The 22,426-nt window shown below is 33.3% G+C and overlaps 1 protein-coding gene and 1 non-coding gene across 5 annotated transcripts in view; one reads left to right on the forward strand and one right to left on the reverse strand.

Moving 5' to 3' along the window:
• Positions 1-911: 911 nt before the first annotated feature.
• Positions 912-22,426, reverse strand: part of MEMO1 (mediator of cell motility 1) — an 84,755-nt gene continuing 63,240 nt past the window's right edge. For all 4 annotated transcript variants that reach the window (XM_070428950.1, XM_070428952.1, XM_070428951.1 and 1 more), the window contains 3 exons: positions 13,558-13,634; positions 3,022-3,126; positions 912-1,573 (listed from right to left, as the gene is read on the reverse strand). In XM_070428950.1, coding sequence (XP_070285051.1) covers positions 1,442-1,573; positions 3,022-3,126; positions 13,558-13,634 — 314 coding nt within the window. In that variant the 3' untranslated portion in view covers positions 912-1,441. The remainder of the gene's footprint in view (positions 1,574-3,021; positions 3,127-13,557; positions 13,635-22,426) is intronic.
• LOC139020304 (U6 spliceosomal RNA) lies at positions 2,089-2,199 on the forward strand. Its single transcript, XR_011473295.1, has one exon. It is a non-coding gene; the product is annotated as a U6 spliceosomal RNA (small nuclear RNA).

Genomic DNA, 22,426 nt, shown 5'->3' on the forward strand with positions numbered 1-22,426 from the left:
TTATAGCACTTAAAAATGTATCTAAATTATGGGAAATAAATCAGTAATATGTTAGAGTATAATTTCCACATATGTTTAGGTGGGTAATTTTTAATCCAAAAGCAGCATTATTTTATCTCAATTTTTGTGTATAGAAAGTTGATATTTAGTAAATAAGAAATGCAATTTTTAAATAAAATTGGTGCAAGGCATCTAAAAATTGTGCTATTCTGGTAAAACATTGAAGATATAAATGTTCTCCAATGTAATGAAGATACCCACTGTTAGATTAAAATAGGTATAATCTAGTACATGCATGGTGGCCAATAATTACCTAACTGAATACATTTTTTTCCAATGTCACTAGAATTGGTCTATGCTAAAGAAAGAAATACAACACCATACCATTATTTTAGTTGGAAGAGCCGCACCAAAAGTCATGAAAAAATATTTTAGAACTATAAAAAAATCCAGTGGCTTTTTGTTGTTATTGTTAATGATGTCTTGCTAAAAATTCAAGTCAAAGTGCTTAAAGCACTTAAAAAGCATAGCAGCAGTCTATGGTCTGCAATGATTTAAAAAACTCTAAGAATACTCTTCAATGTTTCCTCATTTGCAGACTACTGCCTATCAAACACTATCTTTAGAGGAAAGGACTACATCTATGTTCTTTTATCAATCTTGAATATACAATATAGTAATGACACAAAGTGATGTCACACACACAAAAAAAACTATGTAATTTAAAAAGCTAGCATTAAAATATGATTCTAATATCTGTGATAAAAAATCACATATATATGCAAAATATAAAATACATCCTAACATATTTTTATATAAGAACTGAAGTTTACCACTTTTAACATAAAAATTGAGATGAATAAAAAACAATTTTCATATATACCACAGAGCAATAAGTTTAAATCAGACTATTTTGAGTTGTGTAGCCCTTTATTAGCAACTAAAATAGAAGGTATCTGTTGTACAACACGGGTAGTAATTGACTATAACTGGAGAATTATTATATTCTAATACAGATCATTTATAAATGCAATTTCTTTATTAAAAAGCTTCCACCTTTTTTGTCTGTGTACAATTTGCAAAACTATTCTGAAAGCGGAATATATGTGCACAAGTCTGCAAAGAGTGCAAATTTAGGATATGGTAAATGCTTTACAAGTTACTTTCAAAACACTGCCACAACTGGGCCATTACATTGCCATCTTCTTTGATCAAAATATTTGATGCCAGCCTTCCTTCCACTGCCCTAAACTATAAAGCATTTTTTAATGAGTTGAAATTAAGGAAGGACTACACCTACTAGAAAAGAAGAGAAGAAAGTTCTATTTGTTTGAGGTTTCAGAATCCCCCCAAACCAGGATCTGGGTCTTGGTAAGGGCTAGGCTGGGACCCCGAACAGAGTATGAGTATGTGCAGGTGGCATCCCTGAGGATTCAGAGCGTCAGTGGACCGTGAGTGCTCCAGCAGCATAACTCACTGAACTGTCTTGCCAGTTTCTGCACTGGCTTGACTGAGCATAATTCAAAAAGGAAAAGCTCATATTCATTCCATTCTTCTGGAGCTCTGTAATAGCCTAAAAAAAAGAAAGATGTGATTAGCACTCTTTGAATGCGTTGGTGGCCTAACTTGGCCCACTTCACAGCTGGTGCCTAGATCTCTTTCACTCATCACTTGTTTCTTTAATTTCTCTTCAACTCATGTTAAATAGGAATAAATGATAATTCCTTATTTAATTCTATCAAAGTACTTCTTTGATAAGATCATTTAAAAAAAACAAATTAATTCATAGCTTCTTTCTCTCTTTTCTCTAAACCAAATCTTAGCTACTCTACTATCTTGAATTGTTGCAGTCTTTTCTTTGTCTGACTCTGGCTAAGGTTAAAATGTATATAAATTAAGTTTCAAGAGGTATACCAGGATTTTTACTTTAATTGAACCTATTAGTACTTCCTCCTCCTCCCATTCCTGAGTATACACACCCTTCTTTCTTAAAAAGTCTTGCATTTTATTTCAGAAAATCCATACTGTTTTATTTATTAGGGAAAATATTATTCTCTCTTTCAAAATTCCAGCTAACCAAGACTTCTGGTGCTCACTTCGGCAGCCCATATACTAAAATTGGAACAATACAGAGAAGATTAATTAGCATGGCCCCTGCGCAAGGGTGACACAAAAATTCGTGAAGCGTTCCATATTTTAGAAAAAAGATTTCCACCTATTACCTCCATTCCTTAAATAAATTACTACTGTTTTTCTTATAAAGAGAAAAGTATATACATGTCATCTGTCTTGCTTTATTAACTTACATATTTCTAAAGTTCAAGAGCAAAATCTTCTATTTATTTTTATATAGTCTAGGACACTAAATAAAACCAAGAAATCAATAAGAACATCTCTTGAAAGATTACTTTGGTTAGCTTTTTAGCAAGTATATGTCGAACACTTCTGTTTCATGGTCAAGACAGGATCAGAGGCTATGGATACTGACAACAGATTGGTCTGTTTTATTCTGTCTTTTCCCATGATTATATCTACTGCCTCGTCTTGATTTATAAGCAAAACCTAGACAACCTACAAAAATGTATTTTGTAGTTTATCTAGGAATAATACAGAAAATATTGCTGTTATTTCTGGTGAAGAAACTCAATTTTGTACAGTTTATTTCGACGTAAATAAAATGTGAATTTGTTTAAAAAAAAAAAAAAAAAAAAAAAAAAAAAAGATTACTTTGGTTTATATTTATAAAGAGCATACTGGAATTGGCTGAGAATCTAGAGAAAATGGGTCTGCATTCTAAATAACTTTCTGCATTTAAAAGAAAATATCAGCCTGTCTTCCAGTGACATATAACTTTATTCAGGTAACCAAAACTATGGAAATCCAAATTATCTTAAATGTACTAAAAGAAAATTGACTATATGGACCGAAAACCTATGCTACTACGTTACTTTAAGAATTGAAGATATTTTAAAACATCATAGAATCAAATATTAAAAATCAAGGCTTCTTAAGGATACTCACATTTAATAACACTCCGATGGGATGTCTTCCACATATAGTATTATGGTATTTCTTCAAGTAATTACTAAAAGATACAGGATCTAATTGTTCTATAATACTCATACCCTAAAAGTAAGTGAGAGGGGGAAAGAAAGAGACAAAGAAAATGAAAGAAAAAGGAAAAAAGGACACTATTATTTCCCAGTTACATTTAAAACAAACTGTTACTTAGAGCTAAACACTGTAATTTTTTAATTAAAGAGAAGTAAATAGACTACATTAAATAAACCTTGTAAAATACCAAACTCATCTGTCCAAAGCTAATCTCATAGTCAACTCTCAATAATACATACACTTTATTAATACAAAACTTTTAACCCCCATTTAGTTTTCTCTGATCTCATGTTTCTACACCATCTTCACCAGTTGCTACTTAGCTGATAATCGTCGAGCATTTCATAATTTTATATTTTTATATATTTTTAAGTAAATCTATTGTGAAAATTTTCATAAAATTAAATTTGATATACACCTGTTTTTCCCGATATCCACTATATTTCTCCTACCATTGTCATAATCAAGAGTTGGTTGTAACTTAACTATTTCCATAACTAAACTTAAAGACATTTTAAATCATCAGTATTCTGGGTATGTGATAAAGAAGATACTACAAACTAAAGAAAAAAATAGTTTGCATATTTTTAATTAATTTAAAGTGCATAAAAGATTAATAAAAGGTTAACAAAGTAGGTCATTTAAGAACAAATTTTTAAAAAGAAAAGCTTTTTATTTCTTTAATACTTTAAACTAGGATGCTTTATTTTCAAGATTTTCGTTCAGAATCAACGTTTACTAGTAGACCATTATTAGAACAATCACTATGACTTGGACACTTGTTTACACTAAATTCTGTATTCTGCAAATGCATTCAAATAATGTGTTCATAATACATTAATAAATACATAAGGGCAACTTTAACACATCTGAATCAGGCAAATAAATTAATGATTCTAACTCATTACCTTACCTTATTTTCTTATTCTGGTAAAACACATTTGTGTTCAACAAACTGGATTAATATCCTTCAGGAGAAATGTAAATGGTAGTTTAACTAGGGAATTAACTAATATATTTTGTGTGGTTTTAAAATTATGTTTCAACAAAACAAGTATTGTGTAAAAAGCACCTGGAGTAATCAGATGAACAGTCATCTGAAAAATGATAGTAATCATAGATGATATACAAATATTGCAGTGGCAGCACCAAAATTTAATTAATAAAGATCTTTTTACACAATATTTAAGTCCTTCATAAACATTATTACATTCTGCTGCAACTATAGCTAAAAAGACAGGCATATGCATGTATAATCAACTTTCAATTATCTGCATATCAATTAGCCACTCTCAAGACTTATCCACAACCAGTGATTAATGCTAAGTTGGTTTCCCCTGCCAACTACAAGGCTACCACATCAACAGCCTCCACTGACTTTGGTGTAAGCTCAGAGGCAGATGAACTACCTTAGAAGTTAAGATAAACAATTAGTATTTTAATTCTGGTGCAAAGAAAAATCACACAATATATTTCTAAACCAAGCAGAGATGAAGTAACAAATCTTTTCCATAAATACAGATAATCAAGATATAACTCCCTAAAGATGAAGAAACAGACATGAAGAAGGTTAAAAGCTTGCCTCTAACTTTCTAATCCTAGGCTCTTTCTCATTGACTACTCTGCCTTACCTCGTATAACAAAGACATACCAACAATTCTTTAAATAATCTCTTTAAATAATATGGTATACATGTTATATGAGAATTTTAATGCTCTTGGATGAAGTCTAGGACAGCTTACCTTAAATAGAATTCCAATCATTAATAAATTATGTGGCATTGAGGTTCCAATGTATGTTTTAATATTAAAATCTCAAAGCACATTTTTGAATAAACATATGAAATGTATATATTGATATGAGGGATTCAAAGAGAAGGAAAATAATGATCCCACTTTAGAAGAAAATAATTCAGTGAAACTGACCAAGAAATTTCATATAGAAAGAGATAAAGTTATAAATGTAGAAGACGTTACTAAATAAAATGTTCAAAATGAAGATACTGGTTAAATTACAACAATAAAAAAAACCCTGATGATGGAATATAAGGGATTAAATTTAAAATTTTAATTCCCAAAAGTGTGTTATGTACCTACTAGGGCAAGAATCAATTTCATTACATTCAATTCTCTGATGAATATGATAGTTAAGAGGTATGCCTTTTAATAAAAGAGGGACAGAGAGAAAAGTTAAGGCTTTACAATTGAAAAATTCATGAAGTTCACAAACAACAGCAATAATGATAACATTGCAAAATGGGACATCCATTAACTAATACAGAACACTGGCAAATATGCTTTAGTATATGTTTATGTTTTGATGCTAACAATTTTGAAATGACTATTACCAAAATTCCAAGATGATGAAAAATAAAATGCTTCTCAAATATACCTAATTAACTTTTCCATTTCTTAAAATACTGGAAGATATGATCAGTGAATCTAAGGTCGAGGCACTGGAAAGCTTGCCTATAGCCTAGTAAACCGAGTATTTGTTCACATGAATTGAATCTAATATGGAGTAGTAAAGTGGGTCACTACCCATTCAGTTCTAAGATACAAACCAGATGTTATAAACACCAAAAGTATATCCATCAAGACTGGATTTCTGAGGAAGTCAGTACCTTCAGCAAGAAATCCTCAGATTGAAAGCTAAGTCTCTACTTTGAGGGGGAGAAGGGCAGAGGGTATCAATCATTGTCCTCACTCTCCCAGTAAAGGGTGAAAGCTTGCAATCAAATTCCAATGGCAGTCCTAACCTAAACAGGCAGTTTTAACGGACAGAACTGCAGATTCAAGACTCTGGTAAAATAACAAAACACTCCCCTTTGAAAAAAGTTTATCTAAATATAATAAAATACTTAAATTTTATTTAATTATTATCTCCCAGAAGTAATCTCCCTCTAAAATAACAAACACAAAAGAGTAGCTAAACTTTTTAAGAGGTCTTTAAGAAATAAAAACTAGAATCATGTCTTCTAATTATGAACACATAATTAATCATACTATCAAATCATTAGGACTCTTTTTAAGTGAGTATATACATTTATGTTGGAAAGATGAGTACACATTTAGGAAGGTAAGAGGAGAACAGAAAATATTCTGGTTTCTGTAAGAGGCATCAAGATAAAATCATATAGTGAAAAAAATTTTATAGGAAAAAAACATCACCCTAAAGACCATTGTGTTAAGAAGCAATGTACTACCTTAAAGATGATATTATATAGCTATCTTAAATCATTATCTTAAATAGCTAGCTATCTTTAAAATGATGTTTTACAACTGCTAAAGACTACTAAAGAAACTATTGGTCTAAGTCAAGAGAAAGGTATGAATAGACAAATATAAATAATTTCAATTTCCAAAGAGTAAGAAGGAAGAAAAGTAGCTGAAGTTCAAAGAAAATGAAGTGTTTACTAATAAATGTGTAAGGATGACTACAATGACATTTTTGGATTCTCTCTGCCAAATTATAAGTAATTTGCCAATGTCCATATTGGAATATTGGTCTATATCAAAAGTGGTACAGAAAAATAATCATGTAAAATATGTATAAGTATGGCTAATGTTTCAAGTATGTGATCTAAGAAGTTAACAAAAATCAATGTCTTAAAATATGTTCTGCTTTGGTAGTTACTGAAATTACAAAGTACTAATTACCAAAAAACCATGGTCAGTAGCTAATAATACTATGACTTTCAGAATCTTATAACCAGTTACCTCGCTCCCTCAAATACAACTTTTGGAAGATCCACTTTGTTTTCTTATATATTTTTTCTTTATGTATGTATTTTTTCACATAATTAATTTCCAAGATACTCAAATACTAGAGATATAAACATTTTGTAATAAAAACAGCTATTTTTCTTTTGCTTTGGAAACTAGAACCTACTTTTGTTTGTTTCCTAGCTTTTTAATAACTACATTTAACAAGACTTTTCTGGTAATCAAAAAGGACCAAAACTAGTTAACACACAAATTTTAAACAGGTTAAATCTAAAATTTTATACTTAAAAATAATTTCACTCTATCAAACTTTCAAAATGTATAATTATTTATAATTCAGAATTACTAACATTTTTGTAATACTTTCAAAGAGAACCGCCAATTTCACTGTATTTGCTCTGAAAAAACTGAATATAGAAACTAAGATATTGGTTCTCGAATGAGATTATTTATAACATAAAATGATACTTTAAGAAATAAATATATAAGAAATATACAGAGGGATATTCACCATTTGGTTATATAAATCAATTAAGAAAACACTATATTATAAGAAAGTCTGCCTAACAGTGAGAGTACACATACACACATATGTATAAAAACATACATACATGAGTATTCAAACAGAGCTAAACCATTCTTATTACTTTAATCCATTTATTCTAACTCCCAGAATTGATTTATAACTTGAATTAACAGCATGCTAATACAAGAACAGAACACTTGAGTCATTTAAAAATCTATACATAAATAGAAATGCTTCAATAAATGGACTGCAGCCGAAACCGGTTTGGCTCAGTGGATAGAGCGTCAGCCTGCGGACTGAAGGGTCCCAGGTTCGATTCCGGTCAAGGGCATGTACCTGGGTTGCGGGCACATCCCCAGTAGGAGATGTGCAGGAGGCAGCTGGTCGATGTTCCTCTCTCATCGATGTTTCTAACTCTCTATCTCTCTCTCCCTTCCTCTCTGTAAAAAATCAATAAAATATATTTAAAAAAAAAAAAAAAAAAAAAAAAAAAAAAAAAAAAAAAAAAAAAAAAAAAATAAATGGACTGCAAAAGTCAACTCCAAGTCAAATGTTATATCAAATATTAAAATCAATCATATTAATATGAAGCAAATACTCGATATTTATTCAGAAATTATATTTCAGGCTATTTAAATAAAAATTTTTAAATTATGCTTCTTTGGACATCTAAAGTAAGGTAAGTCAGATGCAGATTTAGAAGTCACCTAAAGCTCACTGGTTCTACTTATACTTTTGAAGTTTCAAAGACTTTAAAGCTAGCATAAAAGCAATGATTTCAGGAAATATATGATAATCATGCCAATGGGTAAATGATACTCTTTTCTGCTCTGCCTCAAAGTAAGAAACCAAGGTCTATCTATTTAACTGATCAATTTGTCTCAAAAGACAAATTAAGCTAGCACTCTTAATATAAACTAACAACAGTTAGTAGAAAGGTTAAAAGAATTAACTATGGGTGTTTATATATAACACAAACACAGAATAACAAAGACTATTAAAGTACTTAGATATGAACACAGTTCTAGAGAGTTCCAAAGGATGCAATTATGTTCACTCACTTGAGAGCAACAGGTAAGCCAATGTTTGGGGGAAAACATTTTCCATATGTTAAAAACATCATTCATAGCCCTAACGGGTTTGGCTCAGTGGATAGAGTGTCGGCCTGCGGACTCAGGGTCCCAGGTTCGATTCCAGTCAAGGGCATGTACCTTGGTTGCGGGCACATACCCAGTGGGGAGTGTGCAGGAGGCAGCTGATTGATGTTTCTCTCTCCTCGATGTTTCTAACTCTCTATCCCTCTCCCTTCCTCTCTGTAAAGAATCAATAAGATGTATTTAAAAAACAAACAAACAAAAAAACATCATTCATTGATTTGCAAATTCTTACATTTGCAAAATTAAATGTTGCCTGATTAAAGTTCACAAATAATATAAAGAGAAAAGAAGGTAAGAAAACTTCAACAGATCAAGAACCATAGTGGGCCAGTTCAAATTTACTACCAAGCTATTTTAGGAATAAAGATGTTGTGACTCTATACTACCGAAGAGGATCTCCAGAGGCAGGTACAGGCCAGTCTATTTGAAAAAGTTTCACAGATTATTTCAATTGTAAAACCAGAATTGATTACTACTACTGTAGAAAATCTCATCTTTGCCCTGGCTTTATTTACCATCTGTCATCTCTCCCTAACTTACTACCAATACCCACTGTTACTACTTCTGACCCTGGTATAAAACCCATCCTCTAAAACAGCCAGAGTAACCTTTAAAATAATGTAAATTAGATCACCTCACTTCCCACTGCACTTACATAAACTTCTTACCCTGGAATATAAAGCCCTGCACTATCTGACCCCTGCCTCTCTTACCAAAGTTCGAACCATTCTTACCCTTACCTACTCTACTACTGCAACACTGGACTTTTTTCTTTTCTCCTAACACACCAGCATCTTTCCCATCTTAAAGTCTTTGCACTGGCAATTCCTTCAGTGTAGATCTTCCCTCTGATCATTACTTGGTTTGCTCCTCCTTATCACTTATATTTCAGTTTAATGTTCCTCCTCAAGGAAGTCTTTCTCCAATCAGCCTAGAATCATTTACTATCTCAAAACCATTTAAATATTTTCTAAATAGCACACATCACTATTGGAAACTAATTTACACACATCCTTACCTTTTACTTATTTATTTATTTATTTTTTGTTAATCCTCTCCAGAGGATTTTTTTCCATTGATTTTTCAGAGAGAGTAGAAGGGAGGGAAGCAGAGAAGGGAGGGAGAGTGGGAGGGTGGGGGAGGGAGAGAGAGAGGGAGAGAGAGAGAAACATCGATGTGAGACACATCAACTGGTTGTCTCCCACATGTGCCCTGACCAGGGGCCAGGGATCAAACCTGCAACCCAGGTACGTGCCGTTAACCGGCAATCAAACCCGTGACCCTTCAGTCCACACCCAATGCTCTAACCACTGGGGACATCGTTACCTTTTTAAAAATAATGTGTATCTCCCTTTCATTAGAATAAAATTTCTGTGAGATCAAGTCTGCTTGTTTACTGCCATAGCTCCACAAGTGCCTACACTGTAATCCAAATGCCTACTTGATTGACATCTCCACCTGAATGTCTTAAAGGCAACTGCATATATCCCCTAATAGAATTTACGATCTCCATACCTCCTAAAATATCTGGACCTATCAGCTTATGGTTCTGACGTAAGTGAATAGCAATACCCCATAGTAGCATAAACCAGATATTTAGGGGCCATCCATGATACTTCCTTTTCCAAGTCCTATTGTAAATTTGTCTTTTATATATACTGAACACATCCACTCTGTCCCCCTCTTCCAACATCACTACCCCATCCACTGTCTAAATTACCATTTTTCACCTGAATTACCCAACTAGTCTACTCATTTCTCCTCTGGCATCCCTCCAATCCATTTGCTCCACTGCAGCTATATGATCTATTCAAATACAATCTGATTTTATCACTTTCCTATTAATATTCTTTAAATAGCCTGTTCTAGATTCTCTGGCTCCATTTCTCACCACTTCCCCATCCAATCGTGCATCGATTCATTCAATAAATATATACTTAGTACCCACTGACAGGCTGATACAAAATGGACAAAGATCCTGATTTCATGAAGCTTATAATCTAATAGGGGAGGTTATCATCAAACAAATCAACAAATACTAAGTTATAATCACATAGTAGTAAGTACTAAAATGAAGAATAAAGCAGGGTACATTCATACAATAACTGTTCACCATAGAGCATAATAAAAAACTGTGGACACAGTTTTGGGTTGTCTCAATAATGAGAAGATGCTACTGGGGGACTTAGTGGGTGGAGTCCAGGGATGCTAACTGTCCTGCAATCCAGGACAGTCCCACACACAAAGTGCTGTTCTCATCCCACGACACTTTCCAATTTCCATGTAGGTGAAAACCTGCTTATAATTATCTACATCCTAAGTCTATTTTACATACAAACATAAAGAAGTTTCATGTGATTTTAATATACAGATTTCCCAGGAATGGAACTATCTTATAAAGTGAGGGAAGACTATATACTTTGTTTAGTTTACAACTTTACTAAGTCTGCATTTTTAGTTGTCCCATTAATGATACTATGTGTGTAAGCATCTAACTCCTTCAGTATATCTTTATTAATAGAGTTGTGCCTGGGCATTCACATTAAATATATATTGATTTATTATAAATTACTTTCACTTATTTCTTTGTCATTTACAATTAGGGTATTAATTTAATTTAATTATACATATTGGATGGTAATATGCACTAATTCATTCATTTGAAAAATATTTATTGAGCACCTACTTATTATGTTCTAATCACTATTCTAAGTACATTAGATACATTGGTGAAAAAAAATATCCTAACATAATTGTAATAAATAAGTAAATGTTTTAGTCTGTTAGAAGAAAAAGTAGACTAGGTAAGATGGGTTGGGAATACTGAATAGAGTGAGTGTATAGGATGCAAAATTAAAAAGGGTGGTTGCCAGGACCGGTTTGGCTCAGTGGATAGAGCGTCAGCCTGCGGACTGAAGGGTCCTGGGTTCGGTTCCAGTCAAGGGCATGTACCTGGGCTGTGGGCACATCCCCAGTAGGGGGTGTGCAGGAGGCAGCTGATCGATGTTTCTCTCTCATCTATGTTTCTAACTCTCTATCTCTCTCCCTTCCTCTCTGTAAAAAAATAAATAAAATATATTTTTTTAAAAAAAAAAAAGGGTGGCCACTAGTCCTCATTGGGAAGGTGAAAGGTAAGCAAAGCCCTGAGGTAAATTAGACAGTAAAGTGCAAAAAGGGCAAAGGTCTTAAGCTAGGCACATATATGGCACTACTGAGGAACATTAAGGAGACCAGTGTGTCCATACTACTTCCTAAATATCTCTTCTATTTCTGTATTGTAATAACTTCTGTTTAAGTCTGTTCAAAGACTAGACTATAAATTCCACTAAGTCAGAGACCATGTTTTCTCCTCTTAACATCATCAAAGCTACACAGAGTACCAGATACACAGCAGACACCTACTAGCTGTATGAAGAAAATAAGTGATGAGGCAACTGATACCTGAAGCTCAGAAAAATAAGATTAGAACTAGAAGCCAGAAAAGAATTAAATGACTGAAATGATAGCATAATAAAGTCAAAAGAAAACTAAATTGAAATCTAGAAAAAGCCCAAAGGTAAAAATATTAAGCTATAGTTGTATTTAAAGTAACAAAATAAATTTAAATATAATAAAAATCTCGTAAGTAACTAAATTTGCATTCATTCCATCTGGCTTTTAATAAAGTATATTATGCAATATAATCTACTTGTAGGTTCAGATCCAGATTTCTTACTAAAACGCTTTATCTGCTATAGACTAAATATTCTTGTACTAAAACATATGCATAAAGCTACTAACACAGTGGTAAAGTTGATTTTAACAAATCAGACTTCAAGGCTGATAGAGTTTAAAGACAATTTAGAGACTACCTACTCCAAGTATCTCATCTCAGAGATGACAAGTTGAGGACTAGAGAACTGAAAGGATCTATCCAAAGTTCAAAGCACATTAGTGATATACTTGCTAGGTTTAAGATTCTGTTATGAGTAGATACCAAAATGATTTATATGACTTTTTAAACATTAAAAGAAGTACTATGACTACCATAGTACTTCAAGGAAAATGACAGGATCAATGTCTACTGTATTTCTGGGCTAGGTAAAAATAAAATCATTTTTATATTCTGTATTTAAAATAATAGCCAGCCTGAGCATCGACCCATGAACCAGGAGGTCACAGTTCAATTCCCGGTCAGGTTACATGCCGGGATAACGGGCTCAATTCCCAATGTGGGGCATGCAGGAGGCTGCCAATCAATGATTCTCTCTCATCACTGATGTTTCTATCTGTCTCTCCCTCTCCCTTCCTCTCTCTAAAATCAATAAAAAATATTTTTAAAAATTAAAAAAAATTGAAATTCCATTTAAGAAAAATCTAAATGGCCAAAAATAAAATATATATACACACCAAGCAACCTGAATGCCGGAACGACTGGAACGACCAGTTGCTTTGATGCGAACTGCGCCCTGATCAGCCCCCCCACCCTAATCAGGGGCGGGGCCAGCCGACCAACTGCCCACAGCCCCTCCCCCTAGCTGGCCACGGACCCTCCCCGCCCCTGGCCAGCCCCACCCTCAACCCCCCCCCCAAACTTCCACATCCCCTCCCCCCACCGGCCCAGCCCCCATAGGCTCCAATCAGGGCAGGCTGGCGGGACCCCACCCGAGCACGAATTCGTGCACTGAGCCTCTAGTTAATAATAAAAAAAACTAAGAATTTGCTGGGTTTTTTTCCACTTAACAGTAAATATTGGCATTAGTTCCTGGTGTCCCTAAAACTAACACATTCCCCCAAATAATATCAAAAATCCGTATCTAATTATTCTTAAGTTGTCTCATTAATCAAATAAAATTAAGATGAAGGAAATTTCCACTAATAGGACAGGGATTTTTTTATAATCAATACTGATATGATTACAAACTATAATTTGCACACTTAAAGATAAAGAATTATTAGTCCATTGTTTCAACATATTAAGTCTTGAATCACTAATCTGAAATTAATTAAAGAAAAAAATCTTAGAGCATTAAAACCCCACACCTGAAAGACTTACCATTTTATCTAGATGTTCAATGGATCTATAAATCTCCCCCTGGGATTCATCATAGTAACTGTAACGGAACCTTTGACCTTGAAACAAATATCATGTACAAAATAAAATAGGGAAAAATTAGAAGCTAAAAAGAACGCAATCGCTTACCAAATAATTTCAGTTCTCAAAGAAGGCAAAGCACAGCTTAAGCCTCTGAGAAAATCATTCCCAAGAGCCCGTGGTATATAAAAATAAAAGGCATATTTGGGAAGGTAGTAAAGAAATTATATATCACCAGTGTTTTATAATGTTAAAACTATTTCAAATTGTAAAACCTTATAGCAATACAAAAGACTAAGGAAACAAAACAGCTTAAAAGTTAGAAGCATTGTTAAATATATTATATCAGTCTAAAATGGAGAGTAAACCCAAAGAGTATGATGCAAGAAATTTTGGTTTAAGAAAACTCTCAATGTAACAAGTCAATGAAAGCTTAGCTTTTGCTGTACAAATGAAAGATTTGATCTCTATTACAGAAAAAAAATAAATAAAGTGTAGATCAGAGATACATGTGGTTTGTGTGATTTTTATTACCTCAAAAAATTTTATCTCATTTTCGAAAAACTTTCTACTTGAAAAAGGACCAATACAAGTGCCTTAAAATAGAATTCACAACACAACAGTCCTAATCTGACAATAAGATCTCAATAAGGGTGCAAGCACAGAACATTCGATGTTTAGCCATTCTCCAGAGGGTAAAATAGAAGAAGCTCAAAAAGAAGACAGAAAACGAAAGACTGAGGAGATAAACTTTGCTTCCTACTAAAGTCAGAAGAAAACCTAAAACAATGTGTTCTAAACCCACATAATTGTGGAGTATTATTATACTGATTATGTTGCATCTAAATCTTTATTTCAGCAACACTCTTATTTCCAAGAACTCATTACTTTTCTATTTCTTTATTTTAAAAGATTTACCGAAATGCATTTTGGAAAATATCACAGCACACCAATCATGTATGCACACACTATGTGTCTTGTGCTTCATTTTCAGATCAAGTTCACATATCCAATTATTATTCTCACACCTGAGAAGATAGATTTCTTAGACTGGATAATTAAGATTTTTAAGTTTCCTGTTTATCTTGCTAAAAAATATCATGTTATAAATAATGAACGGTGCAAAATTATAAAACCCTTTTGATGTATTTTTTTGAAAAGCCAGACATCACATTTCTTAAAACTTAATTGCTGATGCTGATCATCTTTAATGGTCACATCTCTACACTATATATATTTCCTTAACTGTCACATTTTAACTTTTCATATACATTGCTATTTACAAGTATTCAATGTGGCAGTTTATTTTCCCCCAAGAGCCATTATTAAATCAATATTGCATCTTACATGATATCCTAGAATCAAGCAACAGGTTCTGAGACAATTGTCTGCTTTCTGAATATAAAAACCTATTTGTAAGCACAGATCCACTATAGATCTTGCACTGAAAAAGTTCTTAGACAGTGACAGTTCATCACTCAATGCACCTATATTAAGTAATTCATCAGACATTCCTATCAAAATTTAAAAGTATAGATTTTTTTGTCTTTAAAGAATTTATGTATTTCCTTCTATGAATAATGAAAATTATATAATTTACCCCATTTTTCCTCTTTGCCAGGTGACTGTCAGAAGATTCAAAGACAAATCTACAATCTGCCATAATAATTTATTGATTCAAATCAGTGGTATTAAACATCCACTTCAATTTCAAGTTATTTTGACAAAGCTGCCCAAAATCTTTGAGTGAACAATTAAATGAACAGTTTTAGACAAGGAAATTCTGACTCAATTATCACTGTAGTAATATCCTTGTAAGAAATTAAGATGAATACTCTTGGAAGCTAAATCGCTTCAGGTATACACTAATGTGTTCTTTTTTCTTGCTTCTGGAGATAGCTACTAGTTTTAGCAGTCAATAATCCCCGTGACTAGGACATAACTGCCTTTTCTGAAAACCAGAGAAAAATTCACAAACTTTGTAATTGCCATTTGCTATTCAAAAGTCTGTTTTGCTTATTTCCAAGTTCAGAGATACTGTTTCAAATGGAAGAAGGTGGCCAAACTTGCCTTAATCCTAAGTGAAAAGTATAACTGTATTTTAAAATACTATCTTGTCCATTTTATCATTTCAAAGGTAAGTTTCACTTAAAAACTTCTTCTGAAGTAAAAGTATATAAAATGTTTGAAACTTTAAAATATTAAATCAACATGTAATTTAATAAGACAAAATACACAGAAAATCAATGAGTAAATGTTTAATATTTTGCTACTCTTTAGTAGCCACCTTGCATTTAGTAGTTGAAGAACTGATTAGAAATACTTGATGAGCTCTAACGAATATATGTGTTAAGGAGCTAAATCCACACTACATAGCTACTATATGGAAAAACGCTTACTTATGATAGCTCAAACTATCTCACAATAATTTTTTTAACACGTTAGGCACCAAGCCTGTTTTGTCTTCCTTTCCGTTTCAGTCACCGGTAACTGCCATGGCGTTTAACATGTTAATTGTATAATATTTAAATATTATTTCAGCGATTCATTCTGGTCAATATACATACAGACATCATCTAATTTAAAGTGAATAACTGGCCCTGGTCAGTGTGGCTTAGTTGGTTGAGCACTATATCCCATGCACCAAGATGTCCCTGGTTCCATTCCTGGTCAGGGCACATGCCCAATAAGGGGCATGCAGGAGGCAGCTGATCCATATTTCTCTCTCTCCCTCTCCCATCCTCTTTCTCTAAAATCAATAAAAACATAAAATAACGTAAGTAATTGCCATTATCCTAGCCTGTGTGTGTGTGTGTGTGTATGAGCATGCACATGCTCATACACACTCAATTTTAGTTAAACATCACTTGGAACTTGAGTTCAAAAGGTATTTTTTGTTTCTAATTATTAAAAAATAAGTTTATCAAGATTTTATTTAATAAGAAATAAAAGAAATGACAACACTAGCACAATACCCTGATCATAAATGTACCTTTAATTAAATATTTATTGTTGACTTGTAATACATTATCATTTCATGTACCTCATGAGCAGACATATTTTGTTTTTATAATTCTGCTAACATTCAATAAAGCTTATCCCCCTAACTTGCACAAACACAGATGCCTATGCACCTGGAGGACTGGACTTGTGTACTTTTATCAGTATGAATAAAGCATATCACATAGTAAGAGAAAATTACTTACCTGAAACTTATCCTTTCAGAAGGTACACTGGGAAAATGGATTCTTTGAGCCCCTGTTTCACCTCCAAGTATGAGCTTTCTAGCTTTAAGAGCCATTGGCACTGCCCCTAGGACAGCACAAGCTTTGCAACTCCCCTAGTGAGTATGTCAGTAGTTTCTTCAGGTGCCTTCCCTCAGTTCTTTTCAAATTCAAAAGATGAGAGAAAAAATAACCCAAGAAAAAAATCCTGTAAAGCAGAAACCTTACTCTTTGAGAGAAGGAGGGTAGCTCATTTGTGAATCCATTCCAGAGCACGCTTTCTGAGAAAAAGAAATACAGGTAAGTAATTTTCCCATCTCCAAAGGTGACTGGTGATTAATGAGTGGATTCACAGAGTGTGGAGAATAAGCTCCAGGGATGTCTGTTTAACACACAACAATCAACTAATGAGGACAAACAGAACAATGAATGGTACAAAAATCAATACTACTTTTTAAGTACTTCAAAACAAAAAATTAAAAAGTATCGAATACCTCAACATTAAACTATAAACTGGATTGTGGAATTAAACAATGAGCTTGTAAAGATGATCTAAAAGCCCTCAAAAGATCAGTCAATAAGAAACTTTCAGACATATGTCTAGTAAAAATTATACTGTTATACATTCACTTAATCACTTTATGTTTATATGTTAAAATGTCTTAAAATATTTTAGTTAACCCTCAGAACCTGTGTGGTAGATAAGGACCTAAAACTGGGGACATTCATAATCGAAATCATTATCAAAGAAAAAATGTATTTCACAAAGGAATTATATTCTGAGTAGCATCAAATAAGATAATCATTTTTATAAACAAAATACTTAGTCCTTTCATTCTGAAATCTTAGTTATTATGTAAAAGTATTAACCTTCTCTCAAACTTGCAAAAGATCAAAAACCTAAATATGTGAAATCAGTTATGTATAAATATCAAAGCTAGAGTAGGTACGTCAGGAATTAGCTAACTTACACCCAAACTAAATAAAATATTTATAAAATAGTAATGCCCTCATAACCCAAGAGACTAACAGAAAGGAAGAAGAGTATGCATAAATAATCACTTTTTATACATATTAATGTAGAAATCTGAATAAAGATATACATATTTAGGAGAATACCATTTTTAATAGGTGTCACATATTTATGAAAAAGAAATTATGTAAACCTAGACAAATATAAGAAATTATATAAACGTAGACAAATAAAAATCCAAAATTGCTAAAGTGAGAGAAGTAAACTTTATTCATACTTTAACAAAATAATATAATTTATCAGTAATATTTAACAAATAAATCTATTGAAAATGATTTGTATTTAAAACAATCATTAAAGGAAAATTAAATAAAAGCATGGATCCACTTTTAAATAATCCATTTTTCTTAGTTCCAGTTTCACTTAGAAACTTCTTTAAAGTTAACTGAAGAGCTGCCCTAACCGGTTTGGCTCAGTGGATAGAGCGTCGGCCTGTGGACTGAAGGGTCCCAGGTTTGATTCCAGTCAAGGGCATGTACCTTGGTTGCGGGCACATCCCCAGTGGGGGGGTGTGCAAAAGGCAGCCGATCAATGTTTCTCTCTCATCGATGTTCCTAACTCTCTATCCCTCTTCCTTCCTCTCTGTAAAAAATCAATAAAATATATTTTTTTAAAAATAACGTTAACTGAAAATTTTGTTAATGAAAGCTGGTAATAATCTAAATGTGGAAATAGATGCCGGACCAGAGTGTCTCAGTGGTTGAGTGTTGACCTATGAACTGGGAGGTTATGGTTCGATTCCTGGTCAGGGCACATGCTCAGGTTGGAGCTCCATCCCCGGGGGTGGGGGGGGGGTGGGGGGGGTGTAGGAGGCAACCAATCAATGATTCATATTCTCTCTCTCTCTCTCTTTCTCTCTCTCTCTCTCCCCCTCCCTCCCTAAAATCAATAAAAAATATTTATAAATAAACAAACAAACAAATAAATAAAATTGGAAAAATAAATTTCAGGAAGGTCAGGAAAACACAAATATTAACAGTATATATGGGGAAGAGTAAAAATGAAACTTAGGAAAATGAAATGAAAATTCTACTAATTATATAAACTAAAATTGGTTCAGGCAAAATTCTTTTTATATGGAGCCATCCTATAGAATGTGGAACTTAGTAAGTACACAATGTATGGGGACAACATCATTTAACCAAATACTGGTAGCAAATGTCCTTTCACTTATGTCACTCTTCCTGAAAGTTAACAGGAAAGATGAAAAGGGGTGGGACTTTATAAGCATTATGGAGAAAACATCATTCTATTGGGCTAATAAGAAAAAAGACAGGAGTTGAAATGCAGGGGTTTTTCAGGGGAATTCAAATGAGGGCACAGAAAGAAGGGGCACAACAAAATCTAGGTTCCCCCTCTCTCTTTAGCTCATCTCACCCAAGAAGAAAACTTAAGAGTATTTTAGTCTTTGTACTTTTTATCTCTCTAATATCTCTTTCAAGTCTGAATAAAGCTAAATGGGATCTGAAATATGAGCATCTTTAAAGCAAAATACACTTTAAAAAAAGGCAGTCACCCCAGTCAGTGTGGCTCAGTGGTTGAGCATCGACCTATGAACCAGGAGGCTACGGCTCGATTCCCGGTCAGGGCACATGCCTAGGTTGTGGGCTTGATCCCCAGTAGGGACTGTGCAGAAGGCAGCCGATCAATGATTCTCTCCCATCATTGATATTTCCCTCTCTCTCTCCCTCTCCCTTCCTCTTTGAAATCAATTTAAAAAAAATTTTTTTAAAGAAAGTCATTCATGTAAATGGACACTGGCTAACAAAAAAATTCAAGGCAAAATTCTTCCAACTATATCTAAGTCTCCCAACTGTCTCTATCACCAAGTTTCTCACTTTATTCTTCACAGAAACTGGACAATATATAAAGAAAAGTGATTAGAAATGAAAAATGTCATTGTCAGTACTTTAACATATTATTCTACAAAAACAAAACAAAAAATCTGCTATATATGAGTAATTTTATTAACTGTACCATAATCAATTAAGTTATTTTTGTTTAAAAACACAAAACACAGCTATCTAGAAATGTGGAATGTGTCAAGAGCCTAACAAGAAAAATTTTTAAATCTCTAAGTACTTGAGGGACTGAATGCTTCCTGTTGACATTGCATTGACATGTTAAAATCAAACTGTATAGTATATTTTTAAAAAGAAGAAGAAATCACTATGTATTATCTTCATGAGAAAAGCTAAATTTTTGAGGTGGGACTATAGCACTCATTAATTTAGTAAAAATGACTATGCCACTAAAGCATGTATTTGAAAAATATGAAACCATTTCTAAGACAGTTTGACCCACAACCAGCCAATGATTCCTATTACTTCAACAGGCATGTTAAATATAAAATAAATCTTACTTTACAAGAATAACAGTTACTATTACTATTGTAGAAAGGAGACTACCAATTTTGGAACAGTATCCATGCAACACCTTCAACTTAACCCCAAACCTCAATCAAATTTCCTAATTAGAGTTAGTACAGTGTTCTCCCTAAGCACACAGTAAGCACTTAATGAATATAGTTAGTGATAGTAACACTGAAAAAACAAACAACTGGAAAAGTTATTTTTACTTAACCACCAGATGTAAATATAAGTGTATTTTAGTCTCTGTTTAGTTTTCCATAGCTAACACATCACCAGAAAATCCTATCTTACAATTTAAATACCAAAGTTTTCAAGAAATAAGGAGATCAAATGACCTAAATAATTTTCTAAGATATAGGTACAATGTAAAACAAAGTTCATTTTTCTCTCAACACTGTACTTAAATACAGTACTGCAGTAGGGTTTGTTTACTTTCTAATGCATTAATGAGGTAAAAAGGATGATGCCACAGAAAAGCAAACATGAAGGTGTTCACTGATGTTTATGTGCATTTTATTGCAGTTGCACATGGTGCCAACCTAGAAGAGCTTAGACTGAAAAACTGTATCACGAGAACCAATAATTTAAATCATAGAGTGATTTGAAGTGAATCACAAGAGCCTTAAAAGTGAAGGAAGAGGGAGCACATGCTTCAAGAATCTTAAAACATTATTACCAATGCAAATTTACAATACTAAAGAAAAATAGCCCTTTTTTCAATATGACATACCTTACTTTTTAAGATAAACTATTACTAAAGTTCAGAATTCTCAAGAAACTCTTTTGAAACATTTCCCTAGTCCTCAGATGTAACTAATATATCCATAAAAATAACGTCTGCCAAAGGTAGCCAAAGGAAGTTGTTATTAAAGAACCCTGAGAGCTTCTGAAGAAGTTTGTAAAGTAGCACAGCTACCTGCATGCCCTAAACCAGGGCTTTCAACCTCAGCACTACTAATATTGTGGGCAGGATAATTCTTTGGGGTAGGGAGCTTTCCTGTGCATTATAGGATGTTTATTTAGAAGCTTCCCTGAACTATTTTCACTAGATGTCAATAGCATCCCCAGCTCCCACCCGACCCCAGTTGTGATGATCAAAAAAAATGTCTCTAGACATTTCCAAATGCCCCCAGGAGTAATCCCCAGTTGAGAAATTAACGCCTTAAACAAAAATACCATTAGGAAGAATGGTTCTCTTGAACTGAAATCTCAAGGCCATTCATAGCACAAAGTAAGAGAAGAAAATACCAGCCTAAATAGGCCAGATAAATGTTCAATCAACACTGGCAATCAATGGCTAAGATGTGAAAAGCCAGGGCTCCCTGTATCTCATTGAGGATGTTTTTCTAGCCATTCTAGCAGTCTACCTTAAAATTTCTGGTCATGTGCCTTATGTTTTCTCTATAACCAAAGAAATAACTGAAGGATGAACAGATACTGGCACCCTTAAACCAATGAACACATAAGCTAAGAGATGTCCTACAGGAACAGAATTCAGAGACATTCTGGAACAGTAAATGAGAGCAAATGTTGTCCCAAGAATGTGAAAAATCAACATTTACTGAAAGAGGCACCTACAAATGTCTCACTTTCTTTATGATCTATTCACTGTGAAGCTTCCTTATTCTTTTAAGTGGCAATCATAACAAAAATCACATAGGAGTCCTTACCAATGAAGACCACAGTGCTAATAGCCAACGTGTTACAATCGTTGGAGGTTAGCTCTAAACTGATGGCAATTATGGGCAAAAATTAAGCATCAAAGGAGAAAAAGAAAGAAAAAAGACCAATTACAAAACAGGAAATGTGGAAAAGGACTGCCAGCGCACACAGTGCTCTTCTATATTCTAAAAAAGAAAATTAGTTTTATCCACCAAAACAGCAATTTCGGGCATCTACCACACAACTCTACCTGGAAATGGGGTTAAAAGATCTTAACTCCCACTAATGTTAAGTGTCTAAGCAAGGATGCCCTCACACTGTGAATCCAATTATACCAGTCGCCTTTGGAAATGTATCCATAATCCACTATTATAATCTGATCCTTTTTAAATGACCAACAGATTTTTTATTCACTTTTAAACATTGCTGCAAAAGGTAAAACTTTCCAAGGAAAGTGATAAAGAACTGAAAATCAGAGCTTAGAATGAAAAGATACCTTTAACCACAGTATATAATAGCTATCATAGGTTAAAATCTAG

The sequence above is a fragment of the Myotis yumanensis genome, unplaced genomic scaffold, assembly GCF_028538775.1.
Source record: "Myotis yumanensis isolate MYYU_CA2020_CCGP unplaced genomic scaffold, mMyoYum1.0.hap1 SCAF_11, whole genome shotgun sequence".
In the NCBI taxonomy this organism is placed as follows: domain Eukaryota; kingdom Metazoa; phylum Chordata; class Mammalia; order Chiroptera; family Vespertilionidae; genus Myotis; species Myotis yumanensis.